General features: G+C 35.0%; 1 protein-coding gene across 8 annotated transcripts in view; it reads left to right on the top strand.

Moving 5' to 3' along the window:
- The window catches only part of SHPRH (SNF2 histone linker PHD RING helicase), a 93,819-nt gene that overhangs the window by 21,469 nt on the left and 58,045 nt on the right, over positions 1-14,305 (top strand). For 7 of the 8 annotated variants that reach the window (XM_064598193.1, XM_064598194.1, XM_064598191.1 and 4 more), the window contains 6 exons: positions 82-744; positions 3,052-3,303; positions 4,136-4,214; positions 9,598-9,761; positions 9,873-10,129; positions 11,489-11,610. In XM_064598193.1, the coding sequence (XP_064454263.1) occupies positions 82-744; positions 3,052-3,303; positions 4,136-4,214; positions 9,598-9,761; positions 9,873-10,129; positions 11,489-11,610 (1,537 nt within the window). The remainder of the gene's footprint in view (positions 1-81; positions 745-3,051; positions 3,304-4,135; positions 4,215-9,597; positions 9,762-9,872; positions 10,130-11,488; positions 11,611-14,305) is intronic. The other variant, XM_064598196.1, reaches the window with a different exon arrangement.

Below are 14,305 nucleotides of genomic sequence, written 5' to 3'. Positions count from 1 at the left end.
AAACTCATAAATAAGGTTGGGAATTTAATTTCAGAAATGTAGTTATATTGAAATAAATTAATTAAATAATATTTTTCATAGGCAGTAGGGAGTCCAAGGAAAATTCAGAAAGAATCCAGAAAATCAGGGAGCAAAGACACAGATTCTGAATACTTGCCCTCAAACACATCTGATGATGATGATGATGATCCTTACTATTATTACTATAAGGCTCGGAAAAATCGGAGTAAATTCAGGAAAAAGCCTGTTCCATCCACAAAAAAGGGAAAAGGTCAGCCTAACATCAATCTTAATTCACAAGGTCACTGTCCAGCTACCAGTGACTCTGGAATTACTGATGTTACCACATCTAAAAGTACATGTATCTTTGAAGGAAAGCAAGAACATGCAGCAGAGGACCAAGCTGAATCTCTAAACTCTGCTGATGGTGATGTGCCTCAGTCTACGGTCATGAGTCCCTTTAATTCCTCTGATTATCGCTTTGAGTGCATATGTGGTGAACTTGACCAGGTAGACCGTAAACCTCGTGTTCAGTGCCTGAAATGCCACCTGTGGCAACATGCAAAATGTGTGAATTATGAAGAGAAGAATCTGAAGATTAAACCTTTTTACTGCCCCCACTGCCTTGTTGCGATGGAGCCGGTATCAACCAGAGCAACTCTGATCATCTCGCCCAGTTCCATCTGTCATCAGTGGGTGGATGAAATCAACAGGCATGTGAGGTCGTCATCTCTTCGAGTCCTGGTAAGGCAGTTTGGGCTCTTGAAAGGGATAGGAAAATGGCAATTGTTGCTTCCTTGTGGTAATTTTTAGAATCTTTGTCACTGTTATCCCAAAAATTAACTTAATGAGATAATATGAAATCAGAACTTGAAGAGGAAATTGAGAATAAGAAATAAAACAGATTCTGTATTCTTGTCTGACATCAGAAGTTCAGAAGTTAAAGCACTTTGAGTGAAAAGATGTGAAAGCTTTTGAAAAAAATTCATCATGTAAATAAACAAAAAAGACCTCATGCGCGTATTTATGCTCTCAGACAAAAGTACAGTCCAAAGGCAGCATTGTGTAACAGCAGCTACTTGTCTGATCGCTACCCCTCAGCTCCAGAATTGGTCTCTGAAGCCTCAGTTACCTCATCTGTAAAATAAGAATTTACTCATTGAACAAATACTTATTGAGCACCTGTAATGTACTAGGAACTCTGCTAGGTTCTAAAAATAGTACCCCCTCACAGACTTACTGTGAAAGTTAAATGATTTGCTAAAGTGCTGGTACACAGTACATTGTAATTTACTAATGTTAGTATTCTCTTTTTGTTGTTGTTGATGTATAGTTGACATACAATGTTTTATTAATTTCAGGTATATAACAGTGAATCGACAATTCTGTATATTACACTGTGCTCACCATAAGTGTAGTTACCATTAGTCACCATGCAACGTTATTACAATATTATTGACTGTATTACCTATGCTGTACTTTTCATCCCTGTGACTTATTTATCTTGTAACTAGAAGTCTGTACTTTTTAATTCTCTTCACCTGTATCACCCACTCCCTCAATTCCCTCTACTCTGGCAGCCAACAATTTGTTCTTTCTATTTATACTGTTTTATGTTTGTTTGTTCATTTGGTTTTTTAGGGTTCCACATACAAGTAAAGTATGGGATTTATCTTTCTCTCTGTGACTTACTTCATTGAGGCTAATACCTCTAGGCCCATGTTGTCACAAATGGCAAGATCTCATTCTTTTTTCAGCTAATATTCCACTGTATATATGTATATACCACATCTTCAGTTTCTGTCATCAATGTCTTAATAGTTTTCAGGTACAGGTTTTTCACCTCCTCGGTTAAATTTATTCCTAGTATTTTTTTCTTTTTGGTATAACTATAAATGGATCATTTTCCTAATTTCTCTTTCCGTTACTTTTTTATTAGTGTATAGAAGTGCAACAGATTTCTGTATATTAATTTTATATCCTGCAACTTTACTGAATTCACTAATTGGTTCTGATAGTTTTTAGGTGGAATCTTTAGGGTTTTTTATATGTATACTATTATGTCATCTGATAATAATGACAATTAGACTTCTTTCTTACGAATTTGAATCAATTTGAGTGCCTTTTATTTCTTTTTCTCATCGGATTGCTATAGCTAGGACTTTCAGTACTATGTTGAATAAAAACAGTAAGGACAGACATCATTGTCTTATTCTTGACCCTAGAGGGAAAGCTTTCAGTTTTTAACCATTGAGTACGATGTTAGCTGTGGGTTTGTCATATGTGGCCTTTGCTATGTTGAGGTATGTTCCCTCCAAACCCATTTTGTTGAGTAATGTTAGTATTCTTCACTCCCTTTATTCTTCTTTCCTTCTTTCCACACAAATGTCATTTAAGGTTTTCGATGTTTCTGCTACTATCATAGACATGGAGAGAGAATACAGTAATAAGTAAAACATCATCTTTGCCGTTGAGGAGCTCTGTTTTGTGGGGTAGATAAACCTTGGTTTGAATCTAGGCTCTGCCAGTTTTGAGCAAGAAACTTCGTGTTTCTTATGTGTGGGATAGGAGTAATAACAAGTACTAACAATATTGTTCCTGAAGATAGGAGATAAAGCTCAGCGTAGTGTCTGCAACATAAAAGGCATTCAGTAAATTATAGCTTTTATTGTTCTACTTTTTCGTACCTTTGTGCTTTTGCATCTACCTGCCTACCTGCCTACCGTTGCTCAAACCTGGGAGAACTCCTAAATGTTTTTCAAGATCCACCTCAAATTTTCACTCCTCTCTGAATTTACCTTCTCAGTTCCAGCATTCGTCTTTCCACTGTGCTACCGTTTTTACTTCTGTTATATTTCCTTTCACATTGCTTATGTCATTGGTCTTTCACCCTAAAATGTATCTTTTCTAGGCATGTGTAGAATGTATCTCATAGCATGTTTGGTACTAAACAAATAGAAAGGGCTCAGTAAGGATATAAAAGAATGAATATTGTAGTTATTTTTGATGAGCCTTTCTGCAGTAATGGTGTCTGTGCTGATTATTTCCCAGGTATACCAAGGAGTGAAGAAAGATGGTTTTTTACAACCTCATTTTTTGGCTGAACAGGATATAGTTATCATTACCTACGATGTCCTTCGTTCAGAACTAAACTATGTAGATATCCCACACAGCAATAGTGAGGATGGGCGTCGCTTACGGAACCAGAAGCGCTATATGGCCATTCCCAGCCCCCTAGTAGCTGTGGAGTGGTGGAGGATCTGCCTTGATGAAGCCCAGATGGTTGAATGTCCTGCTGTAAAGGTGAGAATTTTTGCAAAATCTTTTGAGCACTGGGGAAGAAAAAAGAGGAAAGAGATTGGGGAAGTAGTCCATAAAAAATTTAGTAGTTTAAGTGAAATTGACCCACAGTATTGATATTGGTCAAAAGTTGGCTGTTAAACACACGACATTTGCTTTTTTCTTGTGCCGTGAACTACATAACCCTTAGGAATTATTTTGGTACTATGTGAGTTATTACTCTATATGCAATGGCTGTGTGTCTTTGAATAAGATGGAAGTTTATGTGTGGTGCAGAGGAAGGTAAACTCTGTTTAGGGACTTCTATAAGCATTTCTGCTAAGTGGAAAGCTCATCATTGTAGGCTCTGATAGCTTTGGGCCAAAGTTAACTTCGGCAGTTTTTTATCAGAGAGACCATATCATAACAGACCATGCTACTTTAAAGGGAGTATTGATTCAGCCTTTGGTCGTCATATATCTTTATTCCATCTTTGGGCAGTTTGTAACCTGAACTCAATTTATGAATCTCATCTATTAGTACATTGTTCACATCTGAAGGATAGGGTGGCTTAGGGGATGTGTCATTTAGATTGTAGATTTTCATTCTACACGAACTTGAACTACCCTTCCTCTTTTGGGGAGGGCACATGGCAGCCTGCTACTAACAAGAGCCACTGTGCTAGAAGATGACCCATTGAGTTTGACATTCAAATTTGAGTGTGATAACTGTTGAATAAAAGCGAATGTGTCTGACCTGAAGTATAGCTTGTCATGGGCTGTTCTCAGGAGTAAACATATTCCTGATTTTCCCTTTTTTTTCTTTTCTTTTTTATTTCATATTTCTCTTTCATTAGGCTGCAGAAATGGCTCAGCGCTTGAGTGGGATTAATCGCTGGTGCATCAGTGGTACTCCAGTGCAGAGAGGACTGGAGGGTAATGTGTGCTTTCCTCACATTTTGCGTGTATTTGAAAAGCTTGCTTTTCTGACGATCAAGTATGTTTTACCTTTGTTGAGATCCTTTTTAAGTGATTGTACAATATATTTGTATTTCACTCCTAGTGGTTTCAAGCATTTGTCTATTTAAATGGAATTAGGTGGTTTTTGTTTTTATTTATGAGGACAGATACACAGTGAGTAGTCCCATAGTCCTAATTCAAACAGTCATTGTGCCCTCCTCAGCAGTGGAGATGCAGGTCTCAGTTGAACTCAGAGTTCCAAAGCGGTAGGTAGAAAACAGAGAGAACCTAACAAGAAAGAAAGAGAGGAGAGGGAAAAGGAATTAATTTCAATTGGCTGTATCCATAAAAATAAAGATCATAATTTTCATTGGCTGATCCATAAGTAGTGGGATCACAATTTTATTAATTATAAAAGTTATGGGGCGCCTGGGTGGCTCGGTCATTGGGTGTCTGCCTTTGGCTCAGGTCATGGTCCCAGAGTCCTGGGGTTGAGCCCCGCGTCGGGCTCCCTGCTCCGCGGGAAGCCTGCTTCTCCCTCTCCCACTCCCCCTGCTTGCGTTCCCTCTCTTGCTGTGTCTCTCTGTCAAATAAATAAATACAATCTTTAAAAAAAAATTATAGAAGTTATAAAGTATCCATAGCTTTACATCACTCCTTATGCTTACACCATCATTCCTTCAACTATTCCTCTTGGACGTTTACATTGTGTTGAGTTCTCCCTACCCCCCCACACATTATAACTCATGCTTCTACATTCATCTCACTCATATAACTTATTTTTCTAAAGAGCAGACACTGCATTTTTACAAGTTTTATTCAAGTTGTGAGTATTTAAAACAAAGTTTTATTAAATGTTTTACATAATAAATTTTCAGAAAAGCTGTCATTAAAATGTAATTATAAAACGTAGGTATTCTGGAAGTCCTGAACAAATGTTCATCCTTAAAACTTGTCTTTCTTTAAAAAAAAAAAAGTCTTTCTGAAAATTCAGGTTTTCATACATTGTTTTCAACAGGATAACTTACCACTTTTTTAAAATAATATCAATGTTCATTACCATGATCTGAAAAACAATAATTTTTTGATGATTATTTTTAGGGGCAAAATGTTTTCTAGGAAGATATTAAGTATGTATTTAAATATTTGTATAATTTTAGTAAATTACATTAAGATATCTATTTATACGATAGTATCAAGCTAATTAAAAGGCCAAATTTAGTGGTCTCTATTACATTTGGAAATTGGCCAAATTATAGATGTCTAGTTGTTAATAAGATCTCATTAGACTCAAACATTAGCTGAGAAGAGGGCATAGAAGAAAAAGAAAATGACTATCAGAGTTACGCTTTTCTAATTTTAACATTGAAGGAATATGAGCAGTAATTCCTCAGTTTCCTGGGTAGGTTATTTTGGATATGTAAGGTGTTGGCAGGTGTTTAAGCACTTATCACCATTTAACAAATTCTTGAATATTTTTTTTAATTCCAGTATAATTATCATCTAGTGTTATATTAGTTTTAGGTGTACAATATAGTGATTCAGCAATTATATATGTATACATTACTCAGTGTTCATCTCAGTAAGGGTACTCTTAATCCCCTTCACCATTTCACCCGTACCCCCACCCACCTCCCCTCTGGTAACCATCAGTTTGTTCTCCATATTTAAGAGTCTGTTTTGTTGTTTGTCTTTTTTTTTAATTTGTTCATTTTTCATTGTTTTGTTTCCTAAATTCCACATATGAGTGAAATCCTATAATATTTATCTTTTTCTGACTGACTTATTTCACTTAGCATTATATACGCTCTAGGTCCATTCATGTTGTTGCATATGGCAAGATTTCATTCTCTTATGACTTAATAATATTCCATTTTGTATATATACACGGATATACACAGAACATCTTCTTTATCCATTCACCTGTCAATGGACAGGCTGTTGTAAATAGTGCTGCAATAAATATAGGGATACATATGTCTTTTTGAATTAGTGTTTTTGTTTTCTTTGGGTAATTACCCAGTAGTGGAATTAGTGGATCATACAATAATTCTTTTTTTCATTTTTTTTTTTTGAGGAACTTCCATACTGTTTTCCACAATGGCTGCACCAGTTTGCATTCCCAACAACAGTACACAAGATTTTCTTTATCTCTGCATCCTTGCCAACATTGGTTGTTTCCTGTGTTTTTGATTTTAGCCATTCTGACAGGTGTGAGGTGATATCTCATTGTGGTTTTGATTTGCATTTCCCTGATGATAAGTGATGTTGAGCATCTTTTCATGTGTCTGTTTGCCATCTGTATGTCTTCTTTGGAGAAATGTATGTATAGCTTTATCTTTTTTTTTTTAAAGATTTTATTTATTTATTCATGAGAGACAGAGAGAGAGAGAGGCAGAGGGAGAAGCAGGCTCCAAAGGAGCAGGGAGCCTCATAACGGGTCTCCATCCCAGGACCCTGGGATCATGACCTGAGCTGAAGGCAGACGCTTAACCTTCTGAGCCACCCAGGCACCCTGTATAGCTTTATTGAGGTATAAATGACATATAATAAAACTGTAAATATTTAAAATATAAAATTTGTAAACTTTTGACATACATATATACCCATGAATCTATTTACACAGTTATGATGATCAGCCCCAAAAGTTTCCTCAAGCCCAAGTTACTTGAAAAAGAGCTTTTCTAAACTTTCTGGAAGTATAGTTTCTTTCCTCTTTGCTTCCATAATTCTCTGATGTCTTTATGGTTCTTCATTGTATCTCTTCTTTTTATAGTTGTTGTGGTAGAAATCTTAGCCTGCCAGGACTTACTATGTTATAGTTGGAAGTGGAAATCTCATTTGTTTTCTTTTGATGTTAGAGCAGGGTTTCTCAACCTTGGCCCCACTGACATTTGGGGTTGGATAGTTTTTTTGTTGGGACCTGTCCTATGCATCTTAGGATATTTAGCTTCCACCCACTAGATGGCACTAACACTCCTGAAATTGTGACACCTACAAATGTTTTTTGGACATTGCCAAATATCCCCTCAGGGGCAAAATTGTACCGCTCCACAACAACCAGGTTGACCACATATTGAGTTGTATGTCCATAAAGAAATTACATAAACATTCACATTTTTATTTTCCCTAATTTGTAAAGTAAGATGTTTTAAGATTAATTATAATAAAGTATACAAAGCATTTGCACAGTACCTGCCAGGTATTAAATATTCAATGAATGGTAGCTGCTTTTGTTCTTCTTATTATCCACTTATATATTCATGTATTCATTTTAGCTTCTTTGGAAGTGTTGACTCTAAATTACTTAAGTACTTTGTGGTGCATTTATTGGTTCATTTATTCTTTGTGAAGTGTAATAGCAAAAAATAGACAAGGTCCCTGACCTTCTTGAGCTTAAAGGGGAAGATATATTTATTAAGTACTTAGACAAATACGAGATTGTGGTCAAGATTGTGGTCAAGATGACTTTAATGTATGAAATAAATATAAAATTCAAACTATAATAGGCTTTGGAAAAGATGTCTGGTTCTGTAATATCACCTAATAGGGATACAGAAGGAAGTGATGGCTGAGCCAGGATCTGAAATATTAATATGAGCTAGGTAAAGAGGGATTCTTAACAAAGAATTCTCTGTTGTTAAGGGAGTAAAATATAAAGATGATCAGGCAGGAGGAGAACAGACAATAGGGTAAAGAGAATTCTTAACAAAGAATTTTCTGTTTTTAAGGGAGTGAAATGTAGATGATCAGGCAGGAGGAGAACAGAAGGAAATCAGTGTGGCTATAATACAAAGAGCTAGGGAAAATACTGTAGGTTGAGAGACTGAATAGATGGATGTAGACCAGACTATGGAGCATTCTGTAGGCCATGATAAAGAATTTTATTTATTTTCTTACGAATAGTAGGAGCTATTGAAAGGATTTAAACAGTGGTTGGGGGTCATCTCAGTTGGCTACAGTAAGCGATCTAGATAAGTGATGCTTGCGCTGTGGATTTGAAATAGGACTGTCCTGAAGAAATGGAAAAAAGCGGGTAAGAAAAAAATTAATAAGGCTTTAACGGTGATCAGGAGATGCTAAGACTTCTGACTTGCATCCGTGGACAGTGACAGTATTTACCAATGAATAGCACTGGAAGAGAAGCATGTTTGGGCAAAGAGATTATGAATTTGATTTTGGCAAGTTGAGCTTGAGGCACCTTTGGGACCTCAAAGAAGAGGTAACACATAGGCAGCTGGATTGATTTGAACAGAAATATGTGTATAATATATCCATCGGTTTCTGCATATAGGCAGTATGTCTTTCAGATGTTAACTTACTCTCAGAAGTCATCAAAGTAACTTAATTCAACCTAAATATTTGTTGGGTGTATTCAGAATAAATTCATGGCCTTTTTGTAAAAACAATTTTCATGGTTTCTAAAGAGAATACAGCCCAATGTGAACATGTTTAACAATATAGAAAAATATAAAGAAAATATAAAGATTACTCAACCATAATCTTCATGTGAAGATATAACCACTATTCCATTCTTTTCTATATAAATATATATATATCCTCAAAACACATCATTTTATATTCTTTTTTTTCATTGTATCCTAAGGCAGTTTTCCGTGTTTTAAAAATTCATCATAAATATGAAAACTGCATAGGGTATAATGTTAAGTGAGTAGAAAATGGCATATAAAATTGTGCCCAATATACCAGAAGTACCATGCAGTAAATCTAACAAACATAAGACCTGCTGGATCAGAAAAAGAAAGCTTTTGTGTTATGGAGAATACTACATAATTTATTTTATCATTCCTTTATTTGAGTCATTTTTCTTCTGTTTGTTGTTGCTATGAATATCACCATGTGGCTTAATCTTGTCTCTATTTTTTATCGTTTTAGTCTTACTTCCCCAAAGTAGAATAATTAGACCAAAAAGTGTAGTGAATATCAGATCAGTGAATGTTCTTCATATCACCTATGTCATTCAAACTTATTTTAAAATCCAGCAAGTCTCGCATCCAGTAGTTTCAGTGTCTGACTCTTCTTATGTAGCTCTTGATCAGGCTCACACAAGTGAGTCATTTTCTAGTTCCCACTTCTGATGGAAATTCCAGACTTTTGAATTAAGTAGGTTTGTGTAATGGTTTCACATTTTAGCTCCTAGCACAAAATCTAGAGGAAAATAAATACCCAATAAATGTAAGTCAAAGTGGAATTAACTTTCAGATGCAAGAGTCTATACAGTCTGCATTTTAATTCATGGAAAATACTGTGTACTGTATAATGTCTGTTAAAGTGGCTATTCAAAATAATGAGGAAATATAGAAACAATTTTCAATGTGCTTTTTTCTTGTTTTCTCAGATCTTTTTGGGTTGGTGGTCTTTCTTGGTATTGAACCTTACTGTGTCAAACACTGGTGGGTTCGACTTCTTTATCGCCCTTACTGCAAGAAGAATCCTCAGCTCCTCTACAGCTTTATTGCCAAGATACTATGGAGGTCTGCAAAGAAAGATGTGATTGACCAAGTCAGTAGGATTAAGTTTTTACTGATTAAGGACATTATAAGAGGACAGAAGCAAGAGTTGGGATGGAAAGTTAAATTTTCAGGTGAAATCATTTTTTTCTTATCCCTACAGATCCAGATACCCCCTCAGACAGAAGAAATCCACTGGCTTCACTTTTCTCCAGTGGAAAGACATTTCTATCACCGTCAGCATGAAGTGTGCTGCCAGGATGCTGTAGTAAAACTCAGGAAGATTTCTGACTGGGCGCTGAAGCTCAGCAGCCTGGACAGAAGGACTGTTACCTCCATCCTGTATCCATTGCTGAGGCTCAGGCAGGCCTGCTGCCACCCACAGGCCGTTCGTGGGGAATTCTTGCCACTCCAGAAAAGGTTTTATTATCAGTTTCCTTATACTGCAATTGATAATATAGTAGTGATAGTGTTTAAGCTGTTAGCCCACAGTTTCATTCAGGGTGTTAAAACAGAGTTGTCAGTTATTTTTAGTAATGTGGTTTTTCTTTGGTATGGGGCCCCATTTATGAAAAAGAGTCACATTATCAAAATTATTTTCATGGTTTTGGACATTTAAAGTAAGGACTATTTTGGGCTTTCGTTTTGTTCTGGGTTTTTTTGCTACACTTCAGGCTTTTGTTCTTACTATATTTTTTGGTTCCCACATCAGGGAATTAGATGAGTTAGATTACCATTACATATTTTCTTTGTAATTGTGCTAAGTCTGTCTGTTTGATTATTTCATCCTAATATATTAAGGTATTTATGTCCACAGTAGTCTATTATCCCAGAAAGTTTTCATTCATCAGACTGTGACTCAGCAACTTGCCTTTTTCTTTTTTTTTTAAACACCTGGTGTTAAAAAGATGAGGTGTTATTAAAAAATATGAAGAGGAATTATATTTTTGTCTTTGCCCTTACACAGTTTGTGGACAAATAAAGGAGATGACAGAGATTATAAATTTCTCTAATGTAAGGCAAACAAACATATTTCATAAGAGGTACATATAAATGGCTATAGACAGTTAGAATGTGGAAATAATTTCTATATAAATGATTCATGTTAGCCTTTTGGTAGAAATGGCATTTGATCTGAGCCTTGAAGAATTGTCTTTTTTTTTTTTTTTTTTTACAGATAAAAAGAAATTAAGGCTCATGGAGATTAATTAAATTATAATGCTAGGGATTCAGACTTAATCTTTTTTTTTTTTTAAGATTTTATTTATTTATTTGAGACAGAGAGAATGAGAGAGAGAGAGAGAGAGAGAGAGAGCACATGAAAGGGGGGAGGGTCAGAGGGAGAAGCAGGCTCCCTGCCGAGCAGGGAGCCCGATGCAGGACTCGATCCCGGGACTCCAGGATCATGACCTGAGCCGAAGGCAGTCGCTTAACCAACTGAGCCACCCAGGCGCCCCAGACTTAATCTTACCTTCTGAAACCCGTACTGTTTCAAATATATCATGTTGTACTTTGTATTTTAGGAAAATTTTTCTAGTTCCCTTCTCTATTGAGATAAACTGGGAAAAGGAAAGAATGATGGGATCAGATAGAAGAATGCTTGCTAAAATAGTAAGAGGTAATTGAATTAAAAGTGATAGTGCTAAAAATGAAGGTGAAGAGAAAGATCCTGAAGATTCACAAAGACTCTATAAGGGTACTCTTGATATTGTGTATTATGAAATACTCTCACCCATAGGATTTTCTTTTCAGTTCTGAACAATCTGCCTTTTCTTTTAGCACCATGACAATGGAAGAGCTGCTGACATCTCTGCAGAAGAAATGTGGAACTGAATGTGAAGAAGCACATCGGCAATTAGTTTGTGCTCTCAATGGCTTAGCAGGCATCCACATCATTAAAGGTAGAAGGTGATTGCTTTGTTATCTCTGAATCTTCTAAATATTTAATGAAACAGATTAGTTATAGTAGAAATCAAAATCCCCTGAAGAAAGACATACTCACACACTACTGATCTTCATTTAGATAGGTTCGACCATATGGAAAGCACTTATGCTGAACATTTGAAAAACCCTTCAAAGTTTACATATGCTTTCACCAAACACTTCCACTTTAGAAGTTTGTTGTTGTTGTTTAGGGAAGGTAGGTTTTGAACAAAAATTTGGCAATAAATTATTAACCTTAGTCTATAGTAGTGAACAACTGAAAACAAGCAAAATATCTAGGAATGGAAGAATGGTTAAATTTTGACACATTTAGGGGATCTTAGTCATCAATTTACAAAATAATATTGTTTGTAAATTCATTCTTTCAATACATATTAGAGTGTCTGCTCTGCACCAGTTGTGATCTCAGTACTAAAGTACAATAAAGCTGAGTAAGGTCTTTGATCTCGTGGACCTTAAATTCTTAACAAGGAGAGATAGACAAATATACAATGTGTATGGTTATAGTTATACTGTTACACATCATGCTCAAAATTTAAGCATGTTAAAAGGGAATCTTATATTTCATGGAAAAATGTTTAATTGGTCTTTCTTATCTCTCAGGGGTTACCATTTTTTATTACCTAATGTCCAGTGTCTGACAGTCTATTGTTTCATATATTTTGTATGTTATTTTACTTGTTTCAGAAAGGAGGGCAAATTCATTTTCCCTGTTATTTTGTCATGACCAAAAGCAGAAGTTATTTAAATAGCTCTTTTAATGAGCACCATTTAGTAAACCCCTTTCCATATAAATATGAGAATCATCAGGCTGTATTTTGTAGGTTCGAGAGTAAAATCTAAACATGTTAAGTGGAGACATTGAAACATAAATTTAGACTTCTAAAGATGCAAATTTCAGTTTGATATAGAAAATACACTTAATAAATAGATTAGACTGTAGAAAAAAATCATTAAAATTAAAGAATAAAGTAGCAATAGAAGCCATTCATCATGAAAAACAGAGAATTAAGACTGAAAAATTTGAAAAGAGCATCAGTGAGATTGTAGATAACTTCAAGTAGTATAATATAAATGTACTGAAGTCTGTGAAGAAGAAAAAGATATGAAGAAATACAAAGTTATATTATGAAAGTGTATATTATATACAAAGTTATAACATGAAAATGTAAAGTATAGAACAGTAATAGCACAATATCTTGGAGAATATGTGGATATATATAATGTAAAGTTTTTATACTATATATATGAAGTGGCATAATATCATGACAGTAGACTGACAAATCAGTAGACTGCTATATCCCCTAAAACAACTACTGAAAACACAACAAAAAGTTAGAGGTAATAATCTAAAAGATGAAATAAAAAGTAATAATGAAAAATTCTTAATCTAAAAAAAGAAAAAAGTGAAACAAAGAACAGATGAGACAAATATAAAACAAACAGCAAGATAATATATTGAAACCCAAGCATATCAGTGGTCACATTAAATGCAATGGTCTAAATGCCCCTTTAGGCAGAGATTTTCAAAACGGATTTTAAGAAAAGTAATATCTGATAATACACTATCTACAAGAAACCCTCTTTTTATTTAAAGATGCAAATGTAAAAGGTTAAAAAAGGATATGCCCTATTAACACTAATCAAAAGAAAGCTGGAGTGACTGTATTACCACCAGGCAAGAATATTACCGAGGATACAGTGTTATTCTGTCACGGGAAAATAATCCTAAATGTTTATGCACCTAAAACCAAGGCTTCAAAATAAAACACAAACTGTGATAGAACTACAATGAGAAATAGGCAAATCTACAATTATAGTCAGAGATTTCAACATCCCTCTTCCAATTATTGACAGAACAAGAAGACAGAAAATAGAGGCATGGAAAACTCAACACTAACAACCAATTGACATAGTCAATAGTTATAGGACACTTTACCCCACCAGAGAATACACATTCTTTTCAAGTGCACATGGAATGTTTACCAAGACAGAGCATGTTCCGGGCTGTAAAACAATTCAGTAAATTTAAGAGGATGCAAGTCTTAAAAAGTACATTCTCTGAGTACAATGGAATTAAATTAGATGTCAAAGATAACTGCAAAGTCCCCAAATATTTTGAAACTAATTAAAATAATTCTAAGTAATCTTTGGGTTAAAGAATAAATCAGAAGGGAAACTGGCAAGTACTTTGAAGTGAATTAAAATGAAAACAACATTTAAGAGTTGTAGAGTCTTCATCAGTAATTAAAGGAAAAGTGATAGGACTGAACACCAACTTAGAAAAAAGTTATAAATCATTGACATCAGCTGATACCTTAAGAAACTAAAAAAAGAAAGCAAATGAAATACCAAGTCAGTAAAAGACAGAAAATAATAAAGATAAATGCAGAAATCAATTAAAAGGAAAGCTAAACCAGTAGAGAAAAACAATGAAATCAAAAGCTGATTCTTTGAGATGAAAAGAAAGTTATAAACCTCTAGTCAAACTGCTTAGGGAAAAGGAAAAGACACAGATTACTATTATCAGGAATCAATAATGAACAGAGCTGTAATCATCAAGACAGAATGGTACTGGCACAAAAACAGACACATAGATCAATGGAACAGAATAGAGAGCCCACAAATGGACCCTCAACTCCATGGTCAGCT

This window comes from Mirounga angustirostris, unplaced genomic scaffold (assembly GCF_029215605.1).
Source record: "Mirounga angustirostris isolate CCGP_5_RB_7025 unplaced genomic scaffold, mMirAng1.0.hap1 SCAF_8, whole genome shotgun sequence".
Classification (NCBI taxonomy): domain Eukaryota; kingdom Metazoa; phylum Chordata; class Mammalia; order Carnivora; family Phocidae; genus Mirounga; species Mirounga angustirostris.
Note: the sequence above shows the minus strand (reverse complement) of the source record. Positions and strands in the feature narration are given on the sequence as shown.